This window comes from Lynx canadensis, chromosome A3, assembly GCF_007474595.2.
Source record: "Lynx canadensis isolate LIC74 chromosome A3, mLynCan4.pri.v2, whole genome shotgun sequence".
Classification (NCBI taxonomy): Eukaryota; Metazoa; Chordata; class Mammalia; order Carnivora; family Felidae; genus Lynx; species Lynx canadensis.
Genome location: NC_044305.1, coordinates 138,836,524 through 138,861,601, shown reverse-complemented (window position 1 = coordinate 138,861,601; position 25,078 = coordinate 138,836,524). Strand labels below are relative to the sequence as shown.

Here is a 25,078-nt window from a genome sequence, read left to right as displayed (position 1 = left end):
AAGGCCACAGACCCCACGCGTCCCTGTCCACAAGACAAGGCTATGAGCCTCACACATCCCTGTCCCCATCCTGGGCCCGAAGAGTGGAGAAGCGCCCAACACAGGCTCCCCAGGCAGCACCTCCAAGGTGAGGCTGGCCGTCCATGGAAGAGAGAAAACGTCCGGAGATGGCCCCCGACACTCAACCGAGGCCAGCGCCCTCCAGGACGAGGAAACAGGCCTATAGTCTGCACACCCGCACCAGGAAGCTCAGCCCCAAACCAGCGCAAGGCAGAGGTCAGGCTTGAAGGCCGCGTTCCACTCCCAAGGACAGGGGCCCATTCCCACATCTTCGAGCCACGTGCACGTATCTAAGAATGTCAAATTCTCGGGGCGCCTGGGTGGCGCAGTCGGTTAAGCGTCCGACTTCAGCCAGGTCACGATCTCGCGGTCCGTGAGTTCGAGCCCCGCGTCAGGCTCTGGGCTGATGGCTCAGAGCCTGGAGCCTGCTTCCATTCTGTGTCTCCCCCTCTCTCTGCCCCTCCCCCGTTCATGCTCTGTCTCTCTCTGTCTCAAAAATAAATAAAACGTTAAAAAAAAAAAAATTAAAAAAAAAAAAAAAAAAAAAAAAATGTCAAATTCTCCAACATTTCTCTCCTGATGGAAAAGATCGGCTCACTGAAGACCAATCAGAAAACCCCGAAAACCCGGAGCCTGCCTCCCAGAGAGAGGGGACTGTGCGTGCTCCTGGAAAGCGGTGAAAGAATACGCGTGGTGGGAAGGCTGCTTTTCCAGGATAAAAGCCACGGCCACCGGGCACTTCTCACGGCGCTGCTCTGCTCCCAGCACGGCGGGGGCCCGAGAGAGGGCATCAGTCACCCACCGTGCACATGACACCGGGAGGCCTCAGCAGCCGCTCTGCAAACAGCCGAGCGCCGCAGATGCCGTCCCGACGGCCCGCAGCGCTTCGTCCCGTGTGCACAGCCTCACGTGGCAGCCGCCGCCCTGCCCCCTCTTCCCTCCATGCCATTTGTCACGGGGAACCGAGGGTCTCGGCCGGGGGCCAGCAGCGTGTGGGCGTCCAAGATACCCGAGGCCGTCGCTGCAGGACCCGGCGTGGCCCGCGCCCGGGCAGCCGAGCCTGCACTCAGACGGGGATGCGGGCATGGCCCCCAAGGAGGCCACACAGGTGGGGTGGACGCCTGGCACTCGGGAGAGAAAGACCCCAGGACTAACTTGTTCCATTCAGGTCGACCATCAGCCCGTGCCGCACGTGCTCCTGAATCAGCTGCAACGTCCGCTCAAATATCTCTCCCGCGCGTGCCTGCTCCACGGTGTAGGGGTCCCTCGGGTACCGGAACAAGGCCAGCAGGTCATTGGGAGAACGGGGACGGCTAACGGGTCAGGAGCGGAGGGGAGAACAGAAAAAACCCTTGAGAACGAACATCACACCCCAAGGTACGATCACTGCCGCTGAGTGTCGGCGAAGCCGCTTCTCTAGACGTGGCGGCCCGTGCCTTCCTCATCCCAAGTGGAAAGCGTCAAAACCAAAGACGCTAAAGGCAAATCATTAAATCAACAGAGAAGACACATAGTTATGAGGCAGGAAAAAACACTTTGGAACTGCCAACACAAGCAAATACAACGCACCCGACAAATACTTTGTTTTTGCCCAGTCATTCGGTAGTAAGCCAAGTGAGTAAGTGGAGATTTTCTGAAAACGTCTTATTTGTGAGTCACAGCTCAGCTGCTACTCAGGAACGGTGACTTTTGTTATCTGAACCCCACAAAACCCGGTGCCAATGGAGATTGTGACTTTTAAATTGAAAGGTCTTTCTTCAGACGCCGTAGGTCACAGCTTCGTGTCCTGAACCGCATTCACTTCACGCCGGAGACTGACCAAACAGTGGTCTGAACCCGTTTCCGCCCCCAGTACCTGTCAAACAGGTGCGTGCGGGTCGAGTTTATGGCTCTGTCCACAGTCGCAATTGCTTCAACAATCGACTTGGCCACAAACGGGTCCCCGTTTCGGCTGACGTCAGGAACTGGAAAACACAAAGTCGTTCATTACCCAAAAACTGCCCCGCAAGTTGCTCAGGCGATCACATCTGGACACGACATCATTTAGAATAAGGCACACCTCCCTCCAGTACTATTTTTCACACCCAAGTTAAATCACGCTAGAAGCTATTTCCAAGCCATATGTAAATTATAGACCTTAACTTCTGAAACCACGTGACCCTGGAGGAGGCCGGGAAAAGCAGCTCGGACGTGAAGCAGCCAATTCTTCCAGCGAAGCCCGGCCGCGAGTGGAGCCTCGGCTCCGGCCAACTTTAATTCCTGGTGGATTCCGTCCTTCCGTCAGTGGCCAAACCCTCCACAGGTGCCTGGATCTCCAGCCGTTCGCCCCTACAAAGACTCTGCTCCCTCCATTTTCCTGTCCACTATGGGCTGATCACGTCACCGCCACGAGCGCACCATTACCACACGCGCACACGGCTTAGCCTGCAGGCCTCTGGGCCTTTCCACTTCCCTCTTCTCGTCTCTTTCCACTTAATACCAGAGTTTGCTAAATAAAATAACCCCGAAACCAACCGATCTTCTACCCCTATCCACTGACGCAGCTGGAGCAAAGGTCACCGGGCACGAAGTGGTACTTTTTTCCCTAAACGTACTCCGCCTTTCCAGAGTCCGACACAAATTTAAATGATCTTATTGAAATGCTTCTTTCACTTGGCCTTCAGACACACTTCCTCCTTCCTGGGACACGCTTGCTCCCTCCTGGGACACAGTCCCTCCCGCTTCCTCCTTCTTCCTGAGACACACTTCCTCCTTCCTAGGACACACTTCCTCCCTCCAGGGACACACTTCCTCCTTCCTGGGACAAGCTTGCTCCCTCCTGGGACACAGTCCCTCCCGCTGGGACACACTTCCTCCTTCCTGGGACACACTTCCTCCCTCCAGGGACACACTTCCTCCTTCCTCCTTCCTGGGACACGCTTACTCCCTCCTGGGACACAGTCCCTCCCAATGCGACACACTTCCTCCTTCTTCCTGAGACACACTTCCTCCTTCCTAGGACATACTTCCTCCCTCCAGGGACACACTTCCTCCTTCCTGAGACACACTTCTTTTTTCCTCATTCCGGGAACACACTTCCTCCCTCCGGGGTCACACTTTCTCCTTCCTGGGACATGCTTCTTCCTTCCTCCCTCCAGGGACACACTCCCTCCCGCTGGGACACACTCCCTCCTTCCTCCTTTCTGAGACACACTTCCGCCTTCCTGGGACACACTTCCTCCCTCTGGGGACACACTTCCTCCTTCCTGGGACACACTTCCTCCTTCCTGGGACACGCTTGCTCCCTCCTGGGACACAGTCCCTCCTGCTGGGACACACTTCCTCCTCCTTCCTGAGACACACTTCCTCCCTCCAGGGACACACTTCCTCCTTCCTGAGACACACTTCCTTTTTCCTCATTCCTGGGACACACTTCCTCCCTCTGGGGTCACACTTTCTCCTTCCTGGGACACGCTTCCTCCTTCCTCCCTCCGCAGACACACTCCCTCCCGCTGGGACACACTCCCTCCTTCCTCCTTTCTGACACACTTCCTCCTTCCTGGGACACACTTCCTCCCTCTGGGGACACACTTCCTCCTTCCTGGGACACACTTGCTCCCTCCTGGGACAGTCCCTCCTGCTGGGACACACTTCCTCCTTCTTCCTGAGACATACTTCCTCCTTCCTGGGACACACTTCCTCCTTCCTGAGACACACTTCCTCCTTCCTGGGACACACTTGCTCCCTCCTGGGACACACTTCCTCCTTCCTGGGACACACTTCCTCCCTCCAGGGACACACTTCCTCCTTCCTCCTTCCTGAGACACACTTCCTCCTTCCAGGGACACACTTCCTCCTTCCTCCTTCCTGAGACACACTTCCTTTTTCCTCATTCCTGGGACATACTTCCTCCCTCCAGGGTCACACTTCCTCCTTCCTCCTTCCTGAGACACACTTCCTTTTTCCTCCTTCCTGGGACACACTCCCTCCTTCCTCCTTTCTGAGACACACTTCCTCCTTCCTGGGACACACTTCCTCCCTCTGGGGACACACTTCCTCCTTCCTGGGACACACTTGCTCCCTCCTGGGACAGTCCCTCCTGATGGGACACACTTCCTCCTTCTTCCTGAGACATACTTCCTCCTTCCTGGGACACACTTCCTCCTTCCTGAGACACACTTCCTCCTTCCTGGGACACACTTGCTCCCTCCTGGGACACAGTCCCTCCTGCTGGGACACACTTCCTCCTTCCTGGGACACACTTCCTCCCTCCAGGGACACACTTCCTCCTTCCTCCTTCCTGAGACACACTTCCTCCTTCCAGGGACACACTTCCTCCTTCCTCCTTCCTGAGACACACTTCCTTTTTCCTCATTCCTGGGACATACTTCCTCCCTCCAGGGTCACACTTCCTCCTTCTTCCTTCCTGAGACACACTTCCTTTTTCCTCCTTCCTGGGACACACTTCCTCCCTCTGGGGACACACTCCCTCCTGCTGGGACACACTCCCTCCTGATTCCTCACACCTCCCAAGGACCTACAGGAGCCGGGTCTACCTGACCCCCACTCCTGCCTCCTGATGCCTACCCCCACCTCTGTCCCTTCTGCAGCGGTGTGGCCGCTTCCTCCTTCCCACCAGACCTCCCCGCTGAGCCCGGCCAGCCTCAGGCCCTCCCTGGGGGTCACACGGGGCAGTGGTCTAAATACTCACAAATCCGCACGAGCCCATCTCCCTCCCTGAAGCTTACTCGTGCTTTTCACGCGTGGACACAGAACCTTCCGTGCGCCTCATCCCAGCCTCCACCCCGCTCTGTGACATCTCAGGGAACGGCGCTCGCCGGCCGGGCTCCGCGTGGGTCCACGGCCGGCAGGCCCATCACGCCTGCGCTGCGGCAGCACGTCGACTGGGACACTGGCAGACACCGTCCTTGCTCCCTCCCCCACACCTCATCGTCCTTACTACCTTTCCGGTGGTTTCCCACACCTGTGCAATAAAAGCCAGACTACAGCCCGGCTGACAAGGCCCCGACCCCGCCTGGCCTCTGGCATTCGGCCCGTCCCAACCTCAGGCCTCACGTCCGCCACTCGCGCCAGGCCACGCGGCCCCGCTCCTTAGAATGTGCGTGCCCACGGCGGGTCCTCCCCGACCACCTGCCCCGAGCCCCAGCCTCCCGGTCGGATCACGACTGGAGCCTGCTGTTCGCTCTGTTACTCGTCCGCGTCCGCCGCCTGCACGTGAGCCGCAGCCCCTCGGGCCCCCGACACCCCTGCGCCCTCAGCCGTGTATAGAGCGGCTGCCCGGGACGCTCACCTCCCCGCCGACACGGGCACGCAGCGGGCGAGCCACGGTGCGTGGGACACATTTACCTGCTCTCGACCCACGTGGCCCAACAGCATTGCCCAGGCAGACCCCCCACACAGTGGGTCTCGCACGGAGCCAAACTTACTAACTTTTGGAACCGAAAGTTTTTATGCCAAGTGCTAGACGATAATTGTATAGAATGTTATGACTCCAATGTTTCATTGTTATGAATCACTTCAATTTGTTTTCCTCTGTAAACGACAATCATGAAAACTAACACGAAAACATTTACCTACCTTTTGAAAAAATAAAGGAAATTCACCAAAACGTTAATAGTGCTTATTTCTTAGAGGTGGGATCGTGGGGAGATTATTTTTAAATCTCATATATAATCAATTCACATTTAAGTAACATTACTTCAGGTATAAAAACTGTAATTAAAAAAACACAGGCATAGAATTCACCAATCTAATTTTACATCCATTTCACACACCATGTATGATGGGAAAATAATATCTTTCCCTAAGAAAACCCTCCAAAATCAGGCTTCCAGTTATTCCTTTATGGTTCACATTTATTTTTTTATTTTTTTTAAAAGGCTGCCCTTTTAAAATAATTTTTTATTTATTTTGAGAGAGAGACTCAGAAAGCACAAGTTGGGGAGAGGCAGAGCAGGGGGAGGGCAGAGAGAATCCCAAGCAGATCCCACACTGTCAGCGCAGAGCCCGACTCGGGGCTCGATCACACAACTCTGGAGTCAACCTGAGCTGAAATCAAGAGTCAGACACCTCACCGACTGAGCCACCCGGGAGCCCCCGTGGTTCCTATTTAAGAAGTGGCTTTAGGCTTAAGGCGTGGGGGGTGGCGGGTGTACAAACCAACCCAACCCCATTGCTTCCTGTGGGCACTCACAAGCCCGTGGAAAAGGCAGGAAGGCAAAAACATAGACCCGAGCGAAGGTGGTGGCCGCTCGGGATGGCGGAGGGGAAGCTTGACGGGACGTACAGAAGACGCAACTTTGGGTCCAACCTAACACTGTGGGTTTGCCCTGGAGCCACAGGGCACAGGGCAGCGACAGTGACACGTCGGGGATCTGAGCCTTCAGGAAGATGGCGGCAGCATGCGGACAGAACAGGTGAACGAGACAGGCAAGGGGCAGATGCAGAGGTGGGCTCAGCGTGGCTCAGAGTCCGGGGCGGGACCGGTCAGTGATGCCAGACACTCATCCCGGGAGGACACGTGGCCCCTTCCAGAACCGGCGCGAGGACAGTGAAGGGGCACCAGCCGCGTCCACTCCTGCCAGATGGGGACTGCAAATTACATGCTCCCAGACCCGAATGGGTTTGGATGACGACTCCACCAACCACCAAACCCCTCATCAAGAAAAGCCGCACAGGGCACGTGACCACAGCGGCTTGCGGTCTCGGGGTGGCCGCCAGAGCGTGTGAGGCTGGGCAGGCGGCTCTCCTCTCAGGATCCCGGCAACGCCCCTGCAAACTGGGGGTGCCCTGCCTTCCTGTAACCCTGAAAACCCTCAGACGTCAGTCTGCAAGTGCGCTGGGCCAGGTGCCCTCCTGCTATGTGAGTCCACGCGGGAGACTGTCTGCCAACCTCAGGACACACGCGCCGAGGGGACTCACCGCTCACGCTGAGCACCATGCTGACGGAGGCCTGCCCGATAGTGTTCCTGGCCACACACTCGTAGCGGCCTGCGTCCGCGGTCCCGACGTCGTGGATGGTCAAGAACCCCTCGGGGCTGATATGAAACTTCCCGCTTTCCGTCACCTGAACCCCATCCTGGAACAAAGCAGAACAGAAATGATACTAAGAATAAGATCAAGAAGCAGGCGTTGTCTTTCTGGGGTGGGGACACCGCCTGTCTCAGGACCTCATGAGCGGACGGGTCACACGGACTGTGGTCACATCTACCCAAAACTAGAAAGAGAACATTTAATCCAATTCGGTGAGAGTTTTCTTAAACTCCTGCAAAAGATCCAGAGAAGACACAGATAAGTTCCTTGGAGTCTCCAGGATTGGGGATCGGGGGCTCATGAAAGGACACACCTATGCGGTGTGCACGACCGTAGGGAAGGTACAGAGCTTGGGCAAGGGCCAGCGGGATGGCCCCGTGTGGTCATGGCAGGTGAAGTCTGGCAGACAGTGGGGGGAACTCAAGCCTCCCTCCGAGGGACCCCTGCCCATGGCCACCCCATCCTCCGGGGACACGTCCCATCGAACTCTTGTTTATAATGGCTAAACGTGCAAATGCACTTTTGCATTGGGCTTCAGAAAAACAACACGGAAGAATGCAATAACACCAAAAACCTCCTGTATGGATTATGGGGCCACGGATCTAGCCAGAAGGTTTTCTTGGCTTTTGTCACGGGGAAGGTGGCGAAGAGGATGATGCTGTGTTGTGCATTTGCCTCGTTTTGCTTTGTCAGTAAGGGGCCCGCAGCATCTGCTGACTCCGAGAGGAAGCGCGCGGCCGGCAGCCACCCCCCTCTCCCCCGCCCGTGGCAGGTGCTACCTTGTTCCAGGTGATGACGGGCTCAGGCTCCCCCTGGGCACTGCAGGGGAGCTGCACGTTGGTGCCCACCTCCACCGTCCTGTCGCTCGGGATGCTGGCAAACACCGGGGTGACTGCAAAGCAAGGGGCAGCCGGCTGACCACGGTGGAAACCCCAAGACACTCGTGATTTACAGCAAAAGGCTTCAAAAGAGCACAGCCCCTTGCCCGCAGCCAGGCCAGGCCCAGGGCCCTCTTGCCAGTCTCAGCCTGTCACTCTGCCTCCTAGCCTCGTCTGCAGAGAGCCGAAGGGCCAGAGGAAAGGGGAGATGGTCTGCCCGCGGCCCACGCTGGACCTGAGGAGCACGTCTGAAGGGCAGACCGCAGCCCTAACCAGCTCCTGTCTACGTGGGGCGGGGGGACCGGGACGTCACGGGCCCCGGAGAGAGCCTGATGGTTAGGACGGGAACCGCACACTTGGGAGAAGAGCTCTCCTCACCAGGAAAGTGAGGATCCTGGCCCACGCCCACGTGGGAAGTCCTGGTGCCCTTTAGGGACCACCCACAGGATCTCATGCAACAGGCCATCCCACATGCTGCCCGTCGGGAATGGGAAGGTCAGCCCCAGCCGAGAGCAGTCCAGCCCGCCTGGGTAACAGGAAGACAGCCCAGGCCCCAAACCATCAGGGAAGGACCCCCCAGGGGCTGGGGACCGTGCAGCACCAGCCACACTCCGGCTTGGGCGCCTCTCACGGAGAGAATGGTCAGACCACGCACCCACAAAGGACAAAAGGAAGACGTGCGTGAAGGCTCATGGGACAATGGGGCGAGAGACAGAATCCCTGGGACATTCTCAGGATTCGTCCACGGGTCGGGAGCTATCAGACCCCTGGCCACAGTGACCATCCCGGAAAGGATATGAGAGCCGTTCTGTGAAGTGGGAAGAATCAGCCCCAGAGCACGGACAAGCCGGCCTCGTCGGGTTCCCCACGAGGAGCTCCACGAGTGGGACGCACACCTTGTACCTCGAGCAGGTACGAGGGACGGGTGTTCAGAGGAAGAGGACACGCTCTGTCGCGAGCAGTGACGGGAACCTTGGCCGCAGAAGGCCCGCGTCTCCGGACGGCGCATCCGCACAGAGCGGCGGGTCCGCCAGGAGGGAGCCGCGCGTACCTCTGGGCTGCACGGTCAGGTGGGCCACAGCCCTCTGGGAGCCGATGATGTTGACAGCCTGGCACTCGTACTGGCCCTGGTCGTGGAGCGCCACACCCGAGATCCTGAGCGTTCCCGAGGAGAGGACGAGGTGTCGCCGGTCCACGGACAGCTGGCTCCCTGAAAGGCACGGGGGCGCCAGTCAGTGGGACACGCAGTGAGTGGCGGGTTAGAGGCAGGACTCGGGTACGTCGGTCAGCAGAACATTCTCGGAGCAAACGAGAAGCAGGGCCCCTGGGTCAGCACCTCCTGAGTGACGGTCCAGCCTACGGGGCGTGCGGCAGGTCAGGGACAAGAGACCCGTCCCCGCCTCTGAGAAACTGCCCAGAAGCAGGGAGGAGCGGATGGCAGGGACGCAGGCTAAACACACAGGAGCCAGGACACAGGGGGCGTGTGTGACGTCGGCCCGAGGACGGGCCACGGGGCAGGGGGCAGGGCGGGAGTTACTCAGAAGCGAAGGACACCCCAGGTGAGGGGGCACATGCCCTGGCGAAGCCCCTCCTGCCCAGAATAGAGGTGCAGGCGATAGCTCCTGCCGCACCTGCCCGGGTGCTCCTCTGGTTTAAGGGCCCCTTAGGGGAGCTGCCCTCCGGTTCCAGGCAGGTTCTCAAGGTCACTCCCAGGGCGGAGCCCGGGGGCCACCTCTCCTCCCCCCACCTTCCCAGCCGGGCTGCCAGCGCCCCGGGAGAAGTCTGTGTCTTTGCGTCATCTGCCCTGCGGTTCACCAGCTGCAGCAGGAGAGGTGGCCCCGGGGAATCAGCGTGATCGACAGGTGGAGATCAACAGTGTGACCTCACCGCAGGTGGAGACACAGCACGATGGCCCCAGGAAATGAGCTTCCAACAGACATGTGCTACAATCAGTTTCCAGAAACTTCTATCCTACATGCTGCAAAATCCCATCGAGATGCTAATTCAGTGTAGATCAAAAGCAAGACACAGACTACATGGGAGGAGCAAGAAAGCAGAAGGCCACCCCAGCGACCTCGTGGACAGTCTCCTCCCCGTGTCCTTCTCGGCAGCAGTGGGCGAAGGCGAGGCTGGGACACACACACACGCTGACGGTCCCCACGGCCAGGACGCCTTGGCTCGGCCACCACTCGGGCCTGGGCAGGGGCTCCGGGGCTGCCTGGAAAGGGCAGACAGACTTCCCGAGGCGGCTCTTACCTCCTTTGGTCCACGCTATGACCGGCTGTGGGTAGCCCTTGGCCTCACACTGGAAATCGACCGTCTGGCCCTCGATAACAGCTCTGTCCGCAGGGGTCACGGTGAACTGGGGAAGAGCTTCCGGAAGGAAAAACATGGGAAAGATCATTTCAGAGGTGGATCTGGGTAAAACCTCTGGAAGGAGCATCAGGGTCCTCCCTCCGGGCAGGCGCCACGGCCCCGAGCGGCCAGCTGTGCCACAGGGGGGCGCCAGAGAGGGAACAGCATGACGGCAGAAGGGCATCGGACGCTGGGAGACGTTCAGAGACCTCTGCTGACTCAGCCCCACCGCACGCACAGCGTGCGGACGGCGGTGAGGCTAACGAGGGGGTCCCGCTCCTCTCGCCGTGCAACGTCCGCTCGTCCTTGTGTGGCTAAGCGTCACCTGGCCCAGCTGTACGTGGGGACAGGAGCTGGTTTGCTGCCGGGGGTGTGAATCACACAGCCCTAAGCCCAGAACAGATCCGTGCGTGCAACAGTAACGACCAGACGACAGCACCACGCGGTTACGTGCCCAAAGAGGCAGCAGGACAGACTCACAGCAGACGGCAAGGGAGGGGGCTTCCGTGGAGGAGGGAGGCTGGGGAAGACAGACACATCGGGAGAGGGCTGATCTCTCGGGATTTTGCGCTCTCCTGGCTCAGAGCTTCTCCTCAAATGCCTCACTGTGTAATCTATTAACAAGGCAACAAACTCACTAAGAGTCAGTCGGACGTTAGGAAACACAGAGCTGAGCTCTTAAAACCACAGGTCCCGTCTGCAGCTGGAGCCAAAGCTACTCCTGGGAAGTTCCGAGCTGAATGCAAGGCTTACTGATGGACTCAACACGCCCGTGCACACCGCCCACACTCGTGTGTTCGCCTTACACACGCCAGGTGCCCTACGTGCCACAGATAACACGGCCAGAGATAAAGCCCCGGGAGAAATCAACTGTCCTAAAGCCTCCATTCGGAAACCAAACGAATCCCCAAGTCACGGAAGTCGGAGGTGGGAAGTGCGCTGGGGGCGGGGAGAGGGTCTGCACGCGAGCGACGAGGGGCGCCCGACCCACCCTGGACGATGATCAGAGCCGCAGCGTGGATGCTGTCCAGGCTGTTGGATGCGAAGCACGTGTACTCCCCACTGTCGTCCTGCTGGACGTTCTGAATGTACAGGCCACCAGAGGGGGTGATGCTCACGCGAGGGTCCTCAGGCAGGGGCGTGCGGTCCCCTTTGGTCCAGGTGATCCGCGGCACAGGGTGGCCTGTGGCGCTGCACTCCAGGGTGACACTCTCGCCGACCAGCACCTCCGTGTTCTGTGGCTGGATTACAAAAGCGGGTCGGGCTGTCACAAGGAAACACAAGTTCTGGGTTAGTTTCCTCTGGCCAAGCAACAGGGCTCTGCGCGGGCTTCTCTCTCTCCAGGCCACTCGTTCCATCTACTGGCCTTAAAATAAAGCAAACAGTTTAATCAACACTCTCTCGTCTTCTTTCTCATTTAAAGAACGTGCAGCCGGCAGGGATGTGCTGCCTCGGATGAGGGCCGTCAGTGCCCGACAGATGGCCGGGCGGCTCCCTCTTTCAGTGTGGACAGAGCAGCCCCAGGCAGGATCCTTACTTCTGTTCGTTCTAAGTACACTGGGTCAGTCCGGTCAAACCTTGCCAGAGCCTCTTACTAGCACGAAACACTGTTTTTAAACTGTATTTAGAACAAATAAAAATAACCCATTTCCTATGCAAAAAGAAAGCACAAGCTAGCTGAGCTAGTATGTTCCAGCTCTGAATCCAGAAGAAAGTCTGTGCCGCCCCGAGCGACCTGCTTTGTGAGGGCGTCCACGCAGCACGGAGCTCACACACCAGCGGCATAAACCGCCACGGCCCGCCTGCGGTGACGTGGCCACACACGTCAGAACTGAGAAGTCATACACCCCGTTACCCAGAGATCACTCTCCTAGGAGTTTACGAGCATGTAAAACAAGGTTTGTACCCCAAAAGGGTGCTTTTTAAATTCCTGTGGTGTACGTTCAGGCCGACACCCTTCTCCCCAATTCTGAAATCCAAAAACGCTCCAAACACAAAACATCTTTCATAATTTATTTGCAAAACTTAATCTGACGAGAAGCGTCTAGAGTCTTAACTTACTCCTCGTCACATGACTGCACGCAGCTCGCTGTGGGACGCGGATACGCTGGCTACAGGGCGGTGCCCGGGACCCCTCGAGCCAGTTAAACAGATTACGTACCAGGTGGCCCTGCTGAAATTCCCCCAATTTCTGATTTCCAAATGATATCAGACCCAAGAGGTTTTGGATAAAGGGATGATGTGGACTGATAATAGCAAAAGATTTGAGGAAAAACCTGAGAAACTCCAGAGAACCAGTTAAATAGATCACATTGCCACAGATCATGAATTCCACGCAGCTGTGAAAAGGAAAGAGTAAGAGAACCAGTCACGTTCTGAGATGAAAAACAAGCAAGGCGGGGGCAAAGAAAGCAGCCCTAGTCATAATCTGGGAGAGTGGGGTTGGAGGCGTGAATTTAGGGGATGAAGAAAGACTCACAGAAGAACATTTCTGCGCCTTTCGTGTTCGGTTAATGTTTAAACTGTACTAAACTCATATCTAAAGAACAGATAATAGAAGGTGCAGAAATGATCCTAATATTAGCATTTCTGGAGGATGGCAAGCTAGAGACCACAAAGCCATCTGCAGGGGCAAGAACCCCAAAGTCAAAGCCCACCCGGAGGGCACGTGCAACTGTGGCTTGAGAAGTGGCTGTTCAGAGCCTGTGGAGAAACAGAGGCAAAGGCGAGGACAGCTCTGGGTGCAACTGCGCACCCAGTGTGGACAGGGTTGGCATCAGTCGAATGTGGAAATAAATCTCCTTCAAGTTTTATTAACCCAAAGCTGATCCTCATGAGGGGCTGCCGCCTGACTCCAGCTCCAAGTGAGAAAGAAAGGGCGAGATTCAGAAGTGCTAACTAGGGGCGCCTGGGTGGCGCAGTCGGTTAAGCGTCCGACTTCAGCCAGGTCACGATCTCGCGGTCCGTGAGTTCGAGCCCCGCGTCGGGCTCTGGGCTGATGGCTCAGAGCCTGGAGCCTGTTTCCGATTCTGTGTCTCCCTCTCTCTGACCCTCCCCCGTTCATGCTCTGTCTCTCTCTGTTCCAAAAATAAATAAACGTTTAAAAAAAAAAGAAGTGCTAACTATGCTATGACCACACAACACACGAAGCACAAAATGTTTCATACACCGAAAAATCAGAACGCAGCCTACTTTGGAGACAACAGTAGGCGGTGATTATCGACTCTGGTAACTTAAGGTCACGTTTAAATTATCCTAGGGAATCACTGACATCAAGGAACCACGCTGTGGCTTCCAAAGTGGAAGCAGGAAACAGAAGATGGGCAATTATTCCAAAATTAGGCACAGAATACAAAAAAGACTGGATAAATAGTCCCAGGATGCAAAACTGATAAATCTAAGTATGTTGCTCGTGACAATAAACACAAATGGACTCATTTTAAGAAAACATCAGGCTGAATTTCTTCTTAAAAAACAGAGCAAAGGTCGAGGATTACCTAGGACCACGTGCTCCGACATCTCCGGGTGAAGGAATTTCGCTGTGGACTAGCGCACCCGCGCTTTGCCCACTTCCAGCCAGCATCCTGCCCACTTCCGGTCCCGCGCCCTGCCTACTTCCTGCCCACTTCTGGTCCCGCGCCCTGCCCACACCCTGCCCTGGCCCTGCCCATGCCCAGCCCGTGCCCTGCCCACTTTCTGCTCTCATCCTGCCCCCATCCTACCCATGCCCGCCCTCACCCTACCCGTGCCCTGCCCACTTCCTGCTCTCATCCTGCCCACTTCCTGCCCATATCCTGCCCATGCCCTGACCACTTCCTGCTCTCATCCTGCCCACTTCCTGCCCGTGCCCTGACCACTTCCTGCTCTCATCCTGCCCACTTCCTGCCCATGCCCGCCCTCACCCTACCCACTTCCTGCTCTCATCCTACCCACTTCCTGCCCATTTCCTGCTCTCATCCTGCCCACTTCCTGCCCATGCCCTGACCACTTCCTGCTCTCATCCTGCCCACTTCCTTCCCATGCCCTGCCCACGTCCTACCCGTGCCCTGCCCAGCTGGGTGCAGGGAGGGAGCCTGTGCGCCACGAGCAAGGGCAGCTCTGGAAGGAACCCTCATGTGGCGTCCTCTCCACGTACCTGGAGACCCAAAGTACCTGAGGGTGACTTCTTGTGTTTTCACCTGCCCGGCGGCATTTTTCGCCATGCACTGGTAAATCCCCTGGTCTGTCTCCTGTGTGTTTTGGATCATCAGGGTTCCGTCGTCCAGCAAGTTGAGGCGGGAATCTGTGTTCATGCTCAGCTCGTTGCTGCAAAGACACAAACCCGGCACGCTCAGACTCGGAAAGCTCCAGGAGGCCCAGTCCACACTGGAAGACACCTGAGCACGTGGGGAGGCAGAGACACCATGCCTGGCCTTTCCAGGACACTTTCCCACCCCCGACAGTGTCCCACATCATTACCATGTCTGGGACAGGGGCGGGCCTAGTGCATCACTAATTCCTGGTTACTTTTACTATTCAGTTTCAGTCTATAAAGATTTTAAAGTTTGGGCAACTGGGTGGCGTGGTTGTACAGGAGTCCCACTCTGTCCCGATTTTTTTTAATTTTTTTTTTTTCAACGTTTATTTATTTTTGGGACAGAGAGAGACAGAGCATGAACAGGGGAGGGGCAGAGAGAGAGGGAGACACAGAATCGGAAACAGGCTCCAGGCTCTGAGCCATGAGCCCAGAGCCTGACGCGGGGCTCGAACTCACGGACCGCGAGATCGTGACCTGGCTGAAGTCGGACGCTTAACCGACTGCGCCACCCAGGCGCCCCCCCGATTTTGGTTCAGGTCATGATCTCAGTCTGTGGGACTGAGCCTCTAGTCAGGCTCTGTGCTGACAGCACGGAGCCTGCCTGGGATTCTCTCTCCTTCTCTCTGCTCCTCCCCAACACTCCCTCCCTGTCTCTCTCTCTCTCAAATAAAAATAAATAAAATAAAACAAAAAATATTTTTAAGTTTCAAAGCGGTCCTCTTTCCAAAGGGAAACAACGAAAATAGTGGGAAAAATTCAAAAGAAACATTTTCCTTGGTTTCTGGCAAACTGACTCAAGAAAATGGGACAGAAACACTTGCTATCATTAAAGCAAATGATTACATACACTGACCGACAAAACCATCATTGTTGTGAGCATTTCCCTATGGACGCCACTCAGAAACCTACAGGCTCTCAGCTGAAGACACGGCCAGGTGTGAGAGCCCCCTTCCCCTCCCGGCTCACACACCTCTCTCCCTGCACCAACCCACCGAAAGTGACATCCGTCCTCATCCACGGGGTTTTCTGGATGGAAGCAACAGTCCCCCCAGGTTCCAAACATAAGAGACTTACTGATCTGGCCCAGCTCCCTTCCATAAACACGGTGAGCCAGCAAGTCGGGAAGGCAGGCCCACCGGTGAGGCGGACTAACAGGGGAGGCAGGTCAGCAGGGGAGGCGGACCCACAGGGGAGGCTGGCAGGTGGAGGCAGAGCCCAGCACCAGACGCCAGGCCTGGGGTTAACGGAAAAGGCTCAGCCGAATTCATGCCTTTCTACTTTTCAAATACACACGTACTCCTCCTGTATTAACTCAGGATTTTAAATCTTGACAACTCCAGAGACATCCAAGAGAACACCCTCTCTGAGGACCAGGCTGGCACTGCTCACATCCTGCACGGCGCTGGGCCCGGGTCATAAGGACAAACCCAGGTGTAGACGAGGCTCCCAAACTTCACAGGCAGGAAAGTGCTGCCCCTCCTGCACCTGATGGCTCTCCGATGCCAAGCTCCCCAGCTTCCTGCGCATCTTTTCTGCGAACACGGCCCAGCACTGGGAGGGACGACGGCTGGGCGGGCGTCTGGGCTCGGTCACCAGAGGGTCCTCTGCGCCCTGTTACGACCGAACGGCCAGCGAGCTCAGAGTGTAAACGCCCACAGCCAAGATCAGCAGAAAAGCCTGTCCGTGTCCTCGTGAGAATGAACACAGAAGCAATGACAGGGGGTCTCACGCTAACAATCCGTTTTCAAGGAGTCGGTTCAGAACGCACGTTAACACGAGGCCCCGGGAGCCACGTCCTCTGACACCTGTGCCCCCACACACCCCGAAATGCTTGTGGACGGAAGGGAGGACGCTCGTTTCCTGAGGCCGATCAGACGTGCAAGGAACTAACTACCAAAGTGCCCACTTGATGGGCGTCCCTGAAGTCGCTGTCCCAGCAGGAAGGAGCCCTCCTCACCCAGGAGGACGGTTCCAGCTTCGAAGCCCCGGTGGCCGCCCTCCCCCCAGATCCGGCGGAGAACCCAGCCTCCCTCACGCCCCTCACCCCAGGCAGGGGGAGTAACGGACGGCCCCTTACAGCAGAAACGATGCAGAAACGTTCTCCTTTAGACCCTTCCCTCCACCGGAGAGGCCGAGAGTGTCGAGGGGCCCACAGGGTGGCGGCGTGGGCACACGCCCAGTGGTGCAGACGGGGCGTCTGGGCGGACAGTGAGAATCACTTACTTGTTTCGAAGCCAGATGATCTCGGGTTTGGGGTTGCCTTCTGCTCTGCATGTGAAAAACACAGTGTTCCCCGAGGTGACATCCGCGTCCTGGGGCTCTGATGTGATCCGGGGCCTTTCTGTGCCAAGAAGGAAACGCAGATCTTCTTGGTTTTAAACACTCCCGTTAGAGTCAGCAAGAACCCAAACCAGATCTCAGGTTTAAGAGAAAATCCCAAGTGTTCAAACATCCATCCCAACCACAATGTTCCCACGAAGATGACAGACGGGCATCTCCTGGGAGACAGGCTGAGTTTTACCCAGCGTTTCTGACCCTCAGATAAACCCGGCGAGACCCCTGTGCACACAGCAAACTCCAGGAACAGCTGCTTTGGGTGAATAAAGCAATAGAAAACAAAGCCTTTTAGCTAACGCACTCCTGAGAGCAGAAAGCTCTACTGTGCAAGGCAGGACAGTTAGCGCATCCTCGTCCTCTGTCCTCCCACGTGCACGTCCCACTCCTATGGCCCTGGGACCAACGAGCTGCCTCCTCCAATCTGCTAAGCGGGGGGGGGGCTGCCCCATGTCCTCCTTCTCCACGAATACGGTGGCAGGAGACAGACAAAACCCGTGGCCCTCGAGCCGGGGTCCTGTTGGTTAAGTCAGAGGCGGCTGGGGAGCAGGGCCACCCAGGGCAGCTCTGGGACATCAACCGTGTGGTGCATGGCGGTGACACACACACACGCGCGCGCGTGTAGATGTCAGGGGTCAGCCGGGCACTCTCAGCTGCGGCCTCTGGCCTCTGTCCCAGGAAAGAGCCTCGTCTGTGAGGCGCACACAGCCCAGCAGTGCTGCCTGCGTGCGGCATGGCTCCTGCCGGAGGACAGTCGCACAGGACGCACACACGTGAACAGGGCCTCTGACGCCGCACACCATTGAGGCCGGGCAGGTGCACAGACGGGTGCACACGTGTAAGGACAGTTAACAAAGGAGTGCAGACGCTGGCTGGTTACTCACAAAAGCTGCTGATTTCTAGTTTCGTTACATGTATTTTCAACACTAAAAAAACGATGATGCTTTAGAGAAATGGACTTCGGCACCCCAAAACAGTGCTGCAATTAAAAGGCTCAGCCGCACCAGGCCTTGGGCACTGCAGGACTCTGCCCCGCTGTCGGAGTTTGGCCCTTCTGGTGGTCTGTGTCTCGGGGCCGTGGCCGGAGGCCCAGCCCAGTGCGCAGAGGCAGCCGGCAGCTGCAGCCTGTGTGCACGGGGGCGGGAGGGACGGGGAGGCAGGGACAGTGTGACCCGGTTTGCTCATTTTGCAGGGGAGCCTGAAAACAAAAGCCAAGAAACCCCCCAGGCACTGAGAGATGCTGTGTGCAGACCAGGGCTTTGCCAAGGAGCGTCCCTGTCAGTCCTACAAGGATCTGATGCAGGGACGCCGTCCCTGCAGGTGGGCAGGGCCGTGCGTACCACACCCCCTGGGCGCCAGCACGGGGCTCTGGGTCCCCCTCGGCCCCTGGCCGCACTCACCACAGTCCAGCTCTTCAGGGGTGATCGTGGCCACCGAGCGCCCCTGGATACGTCGCGGGTATTCACAGGTGGCGGCCGCCTGCGCGTTGCCGGACTTGGCGTAGGTTTTCAGCAAATCCGCCAGCCACAGGATTTCACAGTCGCAGTGCAGCGCGTTGGAGTCCAGTCTCCTGGGACAGGGAAGACGGTGAGACGTGGGGACGAGCCCACCCCGGACGACCTGGACGCGTGAGCCTGTGCGGGGCCTGCCGGACACAGGCCGGCGAGGAGCGTCCAGGCCGCTGGCCAGGTCCCCACCCCGGGGACCCCGCCTGCCTGCCCGGCCCTAAGCTTGCTCTTCTGGAGACCTCCCTGCTCCCTCAACACCAAGTGCCCCTCCACCTTCGCCAGAACGCCGTCTGACTTTGGCTCGTTTCTTTGTCCAGAAGCAATCTTGACTAGCGAGGGAGGCTGTCTTATTTCACCTTATTTCGCTCTGGACCTGGGCTCATTGGCATGATCTTCCCCTTTTCCTGATGTCTAGCTCCTTACGCTCGGTGACGGCCAACCGCAGAGCGGCGGCCCTCCTGACCGCGGAGGAAAACACAGAAGGGCGTCAAGCAACGTTCTCGACCAGCACTAACATCCCTTCCTTCTATTAAAATACACCACCCGGTACAAGAAGTGTGTTGAGAGGTCTTAGAAACCGGGGGACCAGTTTACTTAATGCCCAGCTCTGCGAACACTCAAGGGCTGGGGACAGGACACAGAGTCCTACACGGACGTGGTTCCACCACCAAAATATGCAACACGGAATTAAAAATTAATCTGAAGAATGTGAAACTGATTTTAAAACATGTCTTGTCTGCCTCTGAAGGGGTCAACCTGCTGGCACACCCCCGGAGTCCCGGGGGCTCTCGGCTGTGCCCACTGGGAGGGTTGACTGTGCCCTCCGGGTGTCCCTGTGCTTTTCTGCATGTGACATACCCCGCAGCCCCTGGCATAGGACCCAGCTCAGGACCCGGCTCAGGACCCGGCTCAGGACCCGGCCAATGGCAGGGAATCGGCTTCTGTAAAGACACACTTACAGTCTCTTCATGGATTCCAAGTGACTGAATGTTCCTGGAACCAAATGTGTGATTCGGTTGTTATGTAAAAATCTGTTGAAAGAGAGAAAACCGCAAACCAACTGTTAAAAACACTTCTTACACGTGTAGAAGAGAGTACAAGCAGTCAAGTAAGTGAGTTGTAAACAATACCTCAGCGACTGCGTTTATGGGATACAAATGAACTTGAGAACAATATTTAGTTCAGAAAATAATTCGATTTTTTTTTCTATTTTATCACCATCTCCAAATAAAGAGAAAATTGTTAAGTCCCGCTTCTGAACTGCTAGACAAGGAACAGAGATTTGCTCAGGTGTCTGGACAGGCAGTGGCCCCCTTTCCATCACAGACCCTGAGGGCACGCCAGCCCCCGGGGACCAGAGGGAAGACGGGAGGGCAAGACGAAATCAACTTACAGCCTTTCCAGCTTCGGCAAATGTTGGAATGACTCTGGGTCCAAAGTTTCGATCTGATTAAAGTGCAGGTATCTAGACAAGTTTTTTAAAAAAAGGAAAAAGAGAAAGGAAACATTTTAAACAATTTTACTTTTGCTGATCTAGATTTTCTGCTCAAAAAAATGGTTCCTAAGTCATTTCAAATTCGTATGTCAATAGGTAACTCTCTAGATTTCCTACACTGTGCAGAAAACACGTGAAGTAATCACATAGTAAGATTAAATACAATTAAAAACTGGGCACAGACTGTAAGACGGACAGCAGGGACTCTGACCAAGTCCCCTTCACGCCTGGGGCCTGGCTGCTTAGCCCGGGGACCTGCTTGCAAAGCACACGGACCTTCGCAGGAAAAAAGCCAAAATACTCTCAGTTGCAGCACACATATAAGTAGGTGCACGCCGTCATTCAAACCTTCTAGTCTGTATGTGAATTTAGGGGAGGATACGCGTGTACGTTAATGTGGGGGTGAGCATACCGTCAGCTCTGGAAAGAACTACAGGAAAAATAACACAGCACCAGGCTTAGTAAGATAATGTGCTTATTACACAGAATATCCAGCATTTATATTTCATTTACTATGTCCCCTTAACTTTCCATAATTTACACATTTTTTACCACAACTAATTTCCCCTCATTTTCCTCAATTACTGCTTTTCTCACTTTGGAAATTGGTGTTTTTTCCCCTTAAGAAAAACACCAGAAGTGGTCTTAGGACGGGGTGCTCCTGCCGCAAGCCCCCCACCCACAGGAGGAGGAGGGGGGTCCCCGCCTTCACACAGGCTGACTCTGGGAGGGGACGCCGGGCCCAGCAGCTACAGGCTTCACCCCAAACCCAAACGCCAGAAAGCACTCTGGAAATGCACCCAGATCACTCGGAGACCTCCACTAACTCTGAAATTACCGTAACTTGGGTCACCAGAGTTCAGTTGTCCTCCCTTGCCCTCTGTTCCTGTCCTTGGCTCCCTGGGAGGGTGCACGGTGTCCCCCACCCCCCGCCAAGTCTCAGGTCATTGCCAGATCCACCTCCCGTGCCTCCGTGACACCCGCAGACAGGTCCCTGCCCATCGCCCCGCACACCAGGGTGGGAAGCCCACGAGCAGGGAACAGAGGGGACACAGGGAGAAAATCCACAGTCAGCGGCCATCACAGGAGGCTCCTGGAGGGGACCCCCATCGGCAGGCAGGGGGAGTCCTGGGGGAGGCGCCCAGGGAGGAGGTGGAGGAGGCAGGAGAGACTCCCCGGGGCTCCGGGCAGCCTGGGGGCCACCCCCCTCCCACGGCCCCAAGACGGCCGTGAGCCCCAACCCCATCTACGCTCTCTGCGTCTGGCCACACGCGTTCACCGCACACGATGCGGGCCTCCCAGAAACCCGCTGGGCAGAAGCTCAGCAGACTCCAGCAGCCCCGGGCTTATCCCGGGGGTGTGCAGGGGCTCCTGGCATGGGGACGGGACCCCAGACCGCAGCCCGGGCACACCCACCAGAACAGCCCCGTCTCCTCGCACAGAGTCCTCCCCGTGGCGGGGGGCCTGGTCCTACGTGTCTCTGGGTCTGTCACACTCTCGCCGACCTTCAGGGCATGAAGTCCCGGTGGCAGGGACCCTAACTCCCTAACCCGGGGTTTCGAAGGCATCCGGACCCAGGATCCACCGTCTCCAGCCGGATGGTTAGAGACCCTGCTCGGGGCTCCTGGTCCAGTAAGCCTCACTTCCCCCAGACTTTGCCCCTTTCTTCCTGGAAAGTAGCTGGCCTCCCCGCCTCCCCCGCGTCAGGGTGAGCTCCACCTGCTTCAACTTTCCAGCACGTTTAAATCAGACGTGATTTTCTAGGTGTCGGCTACGATGATCTCACTGCCCCGTCCCGGGGGGGAGTGTGTCCCTTCGTAAACTCTCCTCCACCTGGACGTTTTCCAGACACTTCCGTGTGTTTCTGCAAAGCTCTGAACTTTTTGTCCCTTTCTCTCTGAAGCGAAGATTACACAAACACTTCCGTACGACCCCTTCCCTCCCTGACATCACAAGCCACGCGCAGTGAGCTGAGGAATGCAGGTCCCTCCCGAATCAAAAGGGCCTCGACACACGAGCACCGTGTGTGCCCTGAGGCACTGTTTTCGGGGTCCCCGTGCAGGCTCTGCGCCCGGCCGGCCGAGGAAACACGCACACGCGCGGGCGGCCGTGGGCAGACCCCCTGTTACAGCAACCGGCCCCGTCCGGCTGTGCGACTGAACTGCGGGCAGTTCTGGAATCCTCCAAGTCGTTCCAGCTCCACAGCTGAAAAGTCAAACAAACAAACCAGAAAGAGACTCCCGTTGCCTGGAATTCTACTTAGAAATGAACGTGCTGACTTCACAGCAATGGAGGACTTCTTGTGCGGCCACGGAAACGACATCCACACACGCTAACTAGAACCACGTGAAAAAGTTTATTTTCTCCGAAATCGTGACGTCATAAACGAAGGAAGCTGCACGTGCGCAGAGTCACAAAAGGAACCGGCGGGCGATAAAAACCACCTGCTGGCCCCGCGGCGCCCCGGGTGCCTCTCCCCGAAGGCCCTTCACTTGTGTGCGAGCCTGTCCCTTAACTCGGGAGCACCTCGCTGATCTCTGTATCACGGGGGCCCAGCACCGGGCTGCTGTTGGGCAGAAACCAGTGCCGTCCGGGACCGGGTGGGTGGGGGTCAGACAGACAGAGGAGTAACGAGTCAACCACTGCTTTTCCAATCGGCATGCACACATGCCCTACGCCCCGTTAGTACAGACATGCATCGTGCAGACAGCAAACTTAGTTCATCTTCCCTACGAGAGGCAAGAGGGCAGGTGACATCCAAGGCAGTCAGGCGCAGGAGAGGGACACTTACAGTTGTTCTAGAGAGGCAAGTCCCTTAAACGCTTGCCTGTCAATTGACTGGATCTCATTCTTGTACAAATAGCTGAAACAAGAAACGAGGGGAGGATTAGCACACACACGAGACACCGTAACTCCAGGTGGAAAGAAGAATTACGTTGACACATGGAGGGGGTTTTAAAATTAACAACTGTATTAGAATACGGACAACACATTTACACGGCAGCGCGGTTACCCTCCTGGAGGGCCCCCTGCCCGTCCTCAAAGGACAGTGTCCACACACGGGACGCCGTTGACCACTGCTCTGTCTTCAGACCAGTCCCTGGTTCTGGGAGCATGGCTTGTGACTCGTTCCCAGTACACTCGCTTCAAAGCTCGTGGGGAATAAAACCATTTCCCCACAAACGTGTAGTATGCGTTGATCATAAGACGCTGTAACTGCGGCATTTTGAGAGACCCGGAAACAATTTGGGGAGCGGACAGTTCGCACCCTGCATGTGCCCTGCAGACCTCCCCCACCAGGGTCCCCTGCTGGCATGTCAGAAGAGTCACAGAATTGGCTCACTGCCTGTTTTGAGATGGTCTGCAAGCTAAGAATGGGTTTTACATTTTTAACTGGCTGAAAATTTCAGAAGAACATTAACACCTCACGACACAGGAAAAGTATGTAAAGTGTGAATTTCAGAGTCCGTAAGGACACGGGACACAGCCCGGTTTTGTTAGCCTACGGCTGGTGGGGGGCCACACGGCAGAGGCGGGGAGCCACCACAGACGCTGGATGGCCCTTCGCAGAGTCCGCCACATCCTGAACGGACCTGCCAGGGGTGAGGACCGTCCCCAAAGGGCCCCGGTTCTGAGGACATGAGTGGCCCCCGGTACCGTCCTCATGAGCCCTGAAGTGCCATGGTGAATACGAGGTGATCTCAGCATCAGACAAAGAGGCTGGCGCCCTGGGTGCCTCTGCCTGCTGTGGACGCCCAGCGACCGGTCAGCACACACAGGCGCCAGCCTGGGACCGCGGTAAGGCCCTCCCTGCACATTGGTTACCTGGGGGCTAGGCTTTCGCCCTTTCGTCCCCCCAAGAACACGTTTGTCCTAACGCCTGTGACACTGTGTATCTCATCTGCAAAGGACCGTGCGTCTTACTGCACTGGGTTTCGTGGTTTTTGGTGCAGGGCTACCTCGAACCATCCAGCTAAGCGGCTCCCACTTCTCCGTCTGGGCAAATGTGCCGAGGCGACCCCAGAGACCAGGCAGAGCTCGCCCACCCGTGCAGAGCCCAGCGCCCGCCACAGAGGCCTGGCCAGCGGCCACTCTGTCAACCTCCACTCACTAGCTGTGTGGTCGTGAACGAGCTGGCAACCTTCCTCCGCCTCAGTTTCTTCCGATGTAAATGGACACCACAGCACTTCAGGATCACTGGGAGTGAACAGATACATGGGAAGCCGACAGAAGATGGCCTCACCCGCGGCCACTACGGTCCTGGCAGGCGCTACTCTCCCTTCTACTTCCGGGTGGGGGTTTCTGGGCTCATTTCTTCAAAAGAAGGCGAAAACAAGCCCCCGGTGCTGGGTCACTTTGCAAGGACTGAACCGAACTACTGTGGACGAGTGTGCGTCTGTGAGGACACGTGGGCTCCACGGGAGTAAGTGGGTGCTGGTCGCCTCCAGTAACGGGCCGCGTACGGATGAGTCACACAGAGTCAGAGTCGCCTGGAGCAGGAGTTCTTGCCCAACTTCATCCGGAAATACCAGTGAGGGGAGGTTTAGGCCTTACACAGGCAACTGATACTCAACGTCTGAAACCACTGACTACGTGTAAAGGCGGAAATAACCGGTTAACTTCAGAACAGCTCCCCGGTACTGAAATTGCACAGTGTCCTCAGCGGTGCCTGTGGGAGCGCACTCTCCTGCCCAGGAGGGGATCAGATGGGCAGGTGGGGTCCCTCCTCACCAGGGACCCTGCCCCAAGCCCTCCCCAGTGACCGGGGCGCCTTCCGCCAGGCCAGCCACAGAGGGGGGGCGAGGCTGGAGAGCAGGTGCCTTGATGGGGAGTGAGCCAGCAGACGGGGCTCCTCAAGTGTTACTTTAAAATATCCTTGTAGGGGCACCTGGGTGGCGCAGTCGGTTAAGCGTCCGACTTCAGCCAGGTCACGATCTCGCGGTCTGAGTTCGAGCCCCGCGTCGGGCTCTGGGCTGATGGCTCAGAGCCTGGAGCCTGTTTCCGATTCTGTGTCTCCCTCTCTCTCTGCCCCTCCCCCGTTCATGCTCTGTCTCTCTCTGTCCCAAAAATAAATAAACGTTGAAAAAAAAAAAAAATTTAAAAAAAAAAAAAAATAAAT

General features: G+C 56.8%; 1 protein-coding gene across 1 annotated transcript in view; it reads right to left on the bottom strand.

Annotated features, from left to right (window-relative positions):
* The window catches only part of PXDN (peroxidasin), a 78,377-nt gene that overhangs the window by 17,151 nt on the left and 36,148 nt on the right, over positions 1 to 25,078 (bottom strand). Inside the window, exons 4-16 of the mRNA XM_030311829.1 lie at positions 22,751 to 22,822; positions 19,858 to 19,929; positions 19,424 to 19,495; positions 18,357 to 18,526; positions 16,846 to 16,963; positions 14,461 to 14,630; positions 11,317 to 11,589; positions 10,227 to 10,343; positions 9,022 to 9,180; positions 7,872 to 7,984; positions 6,982 to 7,138; positions 1,916 to 2,024; positions 1,216 to 1,373 (exon numbers count right to left, since the gene is read on the bottom strand). Of these exons, the coding sequence (XP_030167689.1) occupies positions 1,216 to 1,373; positions 1,916 to 2,024; positions 6,982 to 7,138; positions 7,872 to 7,984; positions 9,022 to 9,180; positions 10,227 to 10,343; positions 11,317 to 11,589; positions 14,461 to 14,630; positions 16,846 to 16,963; positions 18,357 to 18,526; positions 19,424 to 19,495; positions 19,858 to 19,929; positions 22,751 to 22,822 (1,760 nt within the window). The remainder of the gene's footprint in view (positions 1 to 1,215; positions 1,374 to 1,915; positions 2,025 to 6,981; positions 7,139 to 7,871; positions 7,985 to 9,021; positions 9,181 to 10,226; positions 10,344 to 11,316; positions 11,590 to 14,460; positions 14,631 to 16,845; positions 16,964 to 18,356; positions 18,527 to 19,423; positions 19,496 to 19,857; positions 19,930 to 22,750; positions 22,823 to 25,078) is intronic.